At 39.4% G+C, this 6,144-nt stretch overlaps 1 protein-coding gene across 1 annotated transcript in view; it reads right to left on the bottom strand.

Annotated features, from left to right (window-relative positions):
- Positions 1-304: 304 nt before the first annotated feature.
- The window catches only part of LOC113822885 (uncharacterized), a 77,321-nt gene continuing 71,481 nt past the window's right edge, over positions 305-6,144 (bottom strand). The window contains exon 4 of the mRNA XM_070127308.1: positions 305-3,221. Within this exon, the coding sequence (XP_069983409.1) occupies positions 3,030-3,221 (192 nt within the window). The 3' untranslated portion in view covers positions 305-3,029. The remainder of the gene's footprint in view (positions 3,222-6,144) is intronic.

Here is a 6,144-nt window from a genome sequence, read left to right on the forward strand (position 1 = left end):
TTATTTTCTCAAGTGATGGATAATAATAAATCACATATCTTGGACATCTTTTATTCAATTGTTCATGTCTTGGTGAAAACGCTGACTCAAATTTTTAGTACATTCTAAATAGTTTATATACATCTAGCACGGAGATCCACAATGTAGTTATATGCAGTGGTAAAAATATCCAAAGACAAAAAAAGACAAAAAAAAGAGAGCACATTTGAGTGCCATTAGACGCTTCTTGGACACACATAAAATATCAGTATGGCAGTCATAAGTTTTTGTTATATTGGTTTTATTGTTTATTTTTGTTTGTTTGTTTGTTTATGTTTGTTTGTTTGTCTTTTTGATTGATCATTTTCGCCTTCCCGAAATGTTTCATCATCAGGATCCACGTCGATTGATCAAGACCGAATCCACAAACATCATCTTGAAACGAGGTCGAACTTCCTCCCAAGGTCGAGGCGCCCACAGGAGACCCCTCTCGACGCAGCCAGAGCGAGGAGGCGTCCACAGCAATCCCAGTCGTGTTGTCCAATTATAATCCAATGCCAAGCCGGCGGACGGAGGCGGCTTATCGGGTCCATCCGTATACCCGATATTGACTGTGTAATTGGGTGCCTGATGCTGTTACTCCGCTTTCGGCAGGGAGGCGCCGCGGGGTTATCTGTGCTTCGATAAGGTCCGGGGGGCTTCGAGCTCTTAGGGGGGGGGGGGGTTCGGTTGTCTTCCAGTTTACGCTCGGATATCGGCCGGTGGTGCTTCCCTTTGTTCGTCCAGGGGGGGTTTGGTGTGAGGAAGAAGGGAGGGATTTAGAGCTGTTAGTTCTAATGTTTCAGGATAGGATCCCCCCCCCCCCTCCCCGAGTAATTCGATAGGTTGTTTGTTATGATATTCCAGAATCTGGTTTTTAAAATTCAGAATCGGCTTATTTTGAGCCTCTGGCCGATTAATACAGATTTCATCAAAATCACTGAAAGTTTAAATTTACCTTCACACGGCTTCTTCGTTCAGAAAATTGAGTAATATGTTAAATCCATTATGACCATTGCGATGCTTAAGTCGCTTCTATTTCAAAGACTTATTTAGAATTCTCTGTTGCGTCAATTAACGTAAGTGGCAGAATGTATGCCTTGCATTCAGTTCATGGGCATGTGCATGAAAATCATATTATAGACATACAAGTACGTTTAATGGCTTGTCGTCTGCTAACATGCACAGAGCTGACTGTCACAAATGATGTTAACTGAAACTATAAGAACTTCCTTATATATTGGTTTTTATCTCTGCATATTTTCACTCTTGCTATTTTATATATACAGTGTCTTGTATTTCCAGTTCACAAGACCAACACATTTTACTGTTCTTCTCTTCCCAGTGAACGTAGATAATTATTCACACAAGGATATTCTCATCCTCAGATCTGTTTTACGAAATATTTCTTTCTCATTATTCCTCACAATAAGAAAATCACAAATTCCCTCATTAACTTCAGTCAAACGTCTGATCCAGAGAATGAAAGCATAGAAGGGCATTTTGGATTTATTTTGATATGTATTTCCCTGCCGTTTCGCCGCCATTACAGAGGTCTCTCTCTAGACCAGCCAAAACAAACATGGATGAATTCACCGGAACTGACTGCATGCAAGCCAATGGAACTTGAAACTAAATTAATCAGGGCTTGCGAATGCTGCCTCATAACGTTGCATTAACGGGCGAAATGTTTCTTCCTCTGAACTGCACGGACTTCAGCAAAGCAAAGTGGTACAGGAGGAAAGTTTTTTATATTTATTTCCGGTCCTCTTCCCTCCCGTTAACGATTTCCTTCTGCTCTTTCCTTTTAAAAAGTATGTGGACTTGTCTTCTGTTTTGGTAAAGTTTTATGCTTGCTTTCCTTTCCTTTCCATTTTCTTCTATTCTTCCTTAAAAGTAAGTGGACTTTTGTGTTGATTGTTCTTTTCTTTTAACTTTCTAAGAAACCAAAGTTCTGCTAATGATATGTTTTGCTTTGAGTATCGTCATATTTTCATCATAATGATTATATGCGTTTTACAGACACATAAGGACATAAATAACATACAAAATCGTGGATACTTCAAACTAACTTATGTCTATCTATGTATGTATATAATCCTGTGCATTTCTTACTGTAAACATTCACCGAATATAGCTAATTTTTTATATAAAAGCACAAAAGCAGTTCACACATCATCCATGAAAAACACACCTTGTCATCCTCGTTCCTACTTTTTTAACATCAGTCACAAGATCAGCCAAGCGTCAGACAAAAAAAGCTTTTGCTTGATTACATATCATCTATGAAATGACGTTATTAACAAAATTGAATCTCTTCCTTGAACGACGGACTTCACTTCTTAATGCATCAACACTTTGTGGAATGAAGTCTTCGCTGAAAAAGACTACATCAGGCGGAATAAGGTTTGTTTGTGCATATTTTGTAAGAATTTTAGATTAGTTCAGGTTGGTGGTGTTTATTACATTTTAGCTTTGAGTGTTTTTTTTATATAGTGCTCTTTAGTTGAAGTTATGATCTCTCTCTCTCTCTCTCTCTCTCTCTCTCTCTCTCTCTCTCTCTCTCTCTCTCTCTCTCTCTCTCTCTCTCTCTTTCACTCATTCATTCTATCTCAAACTCCCCCTACCCTCGTTCACACACTTACTTTCTTACTCACTCACTCATTCTCTTTGTCTTTTTTTCCTTCTGTCTTTGTAATTCTTTTTTTTTTCAATCTATTAATTAAGAATAAGCCAGAAACATCAGTTCGGATCGGTTATGCTACAAACTTTTTTAAACGTAATTTCTTGCCTGTTGTCACGGCAAGAAGGTTCGCCTGCTGACTGGACGTGTTGTTTCAGTAACTCAGAGATCACAATCTGCATCTCGTTCATACTCTTTATAGACACCATACCGTCAGCAGAACATTATCAGGCTGTCAGTATTTTGACGACTTTCAACGAGCGGGCTTGACCTCTCCCTGTCAGAGAGTCGACCCGCAAGCAGACAGAACAGCAGATCAACCGCGACCTCACACGGTCAGCAGTCCTGCCTCGTGTATCCTGGAGGTCGGGACGGCTGGGGTCGGCGTTACGCTGTCGGTCTTCTCGTCGTAAATAAGGAGGTGACGCGTTTCTTCAGCCTCCTCCAGGACCTGGCCGCGCCGCCGGAGGGTCGTCCCAACCAGCACCGCGATGATCACCACGTAGAACACCACCACGATCTGCAGGAAGAGGAGGGGGACGTGTGGTCATCAGCAGGGGTGGCCTGACAACGGAGGTTCAGACTCAGAAAGACTAATGTGATCGTTAAGTGGGATGGGACATATGAAAGGCTAATGGGGTCATTAAGAGGGATAAAAAGGCGAGGGAGGATCAGACTTATAGAAGAGGGATCATGTCTTAAACCGTATGAATCATGAATTAAAAAGAAAAGAAGAGAGAGAGAGAGAGACAAGGGAGAGCCAAAGGAAAGACAAAGGCAAAAGTATAAGTGATTTACTGGCGCCGCGTATGAGCTGCTAGTGGAAGGAAGTAACAGCAGTCGTGGCTATATGTCTGTTATATGACATGTCGGCTGCAATAAACGTCATCGTGAGATATTACAGGGACTTGGACTAACAGTAATGGGTTTCGAAATGTGAAAGTTCTCCCAGTTGTTATAGAAGCAGTTACTCCGCACGAGTTCATCAGCGTTCCCCCCAAAACGAAAAAGCTAAAGTATTTGCATACATCTCAATACAATTAACCGGAGAAAAGGGTTAGAAGTTCTCGCAACGACCGGAAAACAAGCGCAGTTGTTCGTAAGCGCGTCGAGGATAGTAATAAGCGAGGTCAGCGCTGGCGAAAGCACCCATTCGTCACTCTCAAGGACCAATTACCAGTGACACACAGCACGAGTATAGCTAGCGTTTATTAATCAGCGCTCAAGTGCATCTGCCTCAGACTAACTGCATTACGGTTGCCTTTGGCGCCTGTTGCAGCTCCCGCCCCTTGACTTCGTCCGAGCCAGACAGCCCGAAGTCTAAGTGGATGAGCTCGATCTTAGGAAGCCCGGGCAACTTAAACCGACCGGAAGGTGTCTTCGTGCTCGGAGTGAGGCGAATTTTTTTTCTGACCTCGCCTCATCCGCTGCGATCTCTTGTGACCCCGTTTTTCAAGACAAGGAAATGTAGCGGTTAGCATGTTTCATAGCAAGGAAAATGGGCGGGAGGCATGTTTCAAAGCAAGGAAAAGGGGCGGAAGGAATACTTCATAACAAGGAAAAGGGAAGGCATGTTTCATAGCAAGGAAAATGGGCGGGAGGCATGTTTCATAGCAAGAAAAGTGGGCGGGAGGCATCTTTCCAAACAAGGAAAGGGGGCGGGAGGCATGTTTCATAGCAAGGAAAAGGGAACGGGAGGCATCTTTCCAAACAAGGAAATGGGGCTGGTGTTTCATACGGTGCGTGTTCGAATTGCCATTATGAAAAATATTCATTATGAATCGGAGTGACTGGCCAATCATGTGCAGTGTTGCTTTGTTGAACATTATTGTTTTTTGTTGAATATTACTGTTATTTTTTTCTTTGATGTCCATTAGCAATATCAGATTAGCATGTATTATCGGCGTAAATTTTACACAGGTGAGTGTATCATGCCCTCGGTGCATGTAGGAAAACAGAGCAGCATTTAATTTTAATGTCAACTAACCAGTAATGAAAGCAATACCCTACAGGGAAAGATGATTGAAAACTGAATTGCCACTGCAGAGAGCGACAGAAAGTTGTACAAGGAGACATATGTATATGTGTGTGTGTGTGTGTGTGTGTGTGTGTGTGTGTGTGTGTGTGTGTGTGTGTGTGTATATATATATATATATATATATATATATATATATATATATATATATATATATATATATATATATACTTGCATCCACACACAGACACACATATATATATGGTGTATGTATGTGTATATATATATGTATATATGTATTTATATATATATAAATATATACATATATATATATGTATTTTTTTTTTTTTTGTACACATAGATAAATGTGTGTGTTCGTGCGTATTTACATATATATGATGTATGTTTTCATATATATATATATACACACATACATAAATATTTACATATACATGTGTGTATATGTGTATGTGTGTGTATATATATAGATATATAGATAGATAGATAGATAGATAGATGGATAGATAAATATACATATACATTTATTTACACCCACACACACACATATGAATGTGTGTGTGTGCATTTATGTATATAATATAATTTGTTTTCATAAATGTATGTATAAACATATATAGTCTCATGGGCTCTCTCTTTCTCTCTTTATCTATCTATCTTTCTATATGTATGTTTGTTCGTTGAATCTCTACGCTCATACTCTGTGTATATACTTATTACTTACGTGTATTACAAACTTGTACCTAAAATGAAAAGAAAAAGTTGATTCCAACATGAGCGCCACACTGCTAATGCATAATAAATTTAAAATTGTGGCGCCCCGATATTTCATTAATTATGGATGCTTGATTTAAATGGCAAATGCTCTCATTCAATACCAATATACATGTACGTGCGTGTATATGCTGTATGTTTTATATGCATTCTATATTGCAGCAGAATGGAATCAAAACTTGAATCTGCATCGGACATTCTCTGCACCAGTTGCTCATGAACCTATGTTGCTTGCATTTTTTTTTTCTTTTTCATTGATCTATTTTCTCTTCTACTTCGTTTACTGATTTTTTATTCATTGTAATATTATGATGTAATTTCATCTCGATGGTTACTGAAAATGGTTTGGAGAAAATATAGAGAGCAGAGTAAAAGAATTGCTCATTTTCATATTGATAATGATGAGGGTCCATAAACTGCAAAGCAATTTTATAGAAATATGACTCTCATCCTTGATAATAATATGAAACTACGTATTTTCAGGGTGAGTATTCCATATCCTCAGCTGATCTATGGGGGAAACTTTCATAAGATTTCAGCGAAAATGAGAAAAATGCAATGCAGCAGAAGACACGACCAGAGAAGAACCGTCGCGTAAATATGAATAAATTTGCGTCATGGCATCCCACTTCCTTATTTGGGACGTAAGCGCGCAACCTCCCAGATAAGTCGCATG

The sequence above is a fragment of the Penaeus vannamei genome, chromosome 11 (assembly GCF_042767895.1).
Source record: "Penaeus vannamei isolate JL-2024 chromosome 11, ASM4276789v1, whole genome shotgun sequence".
Classification (NCBI taxonomy): domain Eukaryota; kingdom Metazoa; phylum Arthropoda; class Malacostraca; order Decapoda; family Penaeidae; genus Penaeus; species Penaeus vannamei.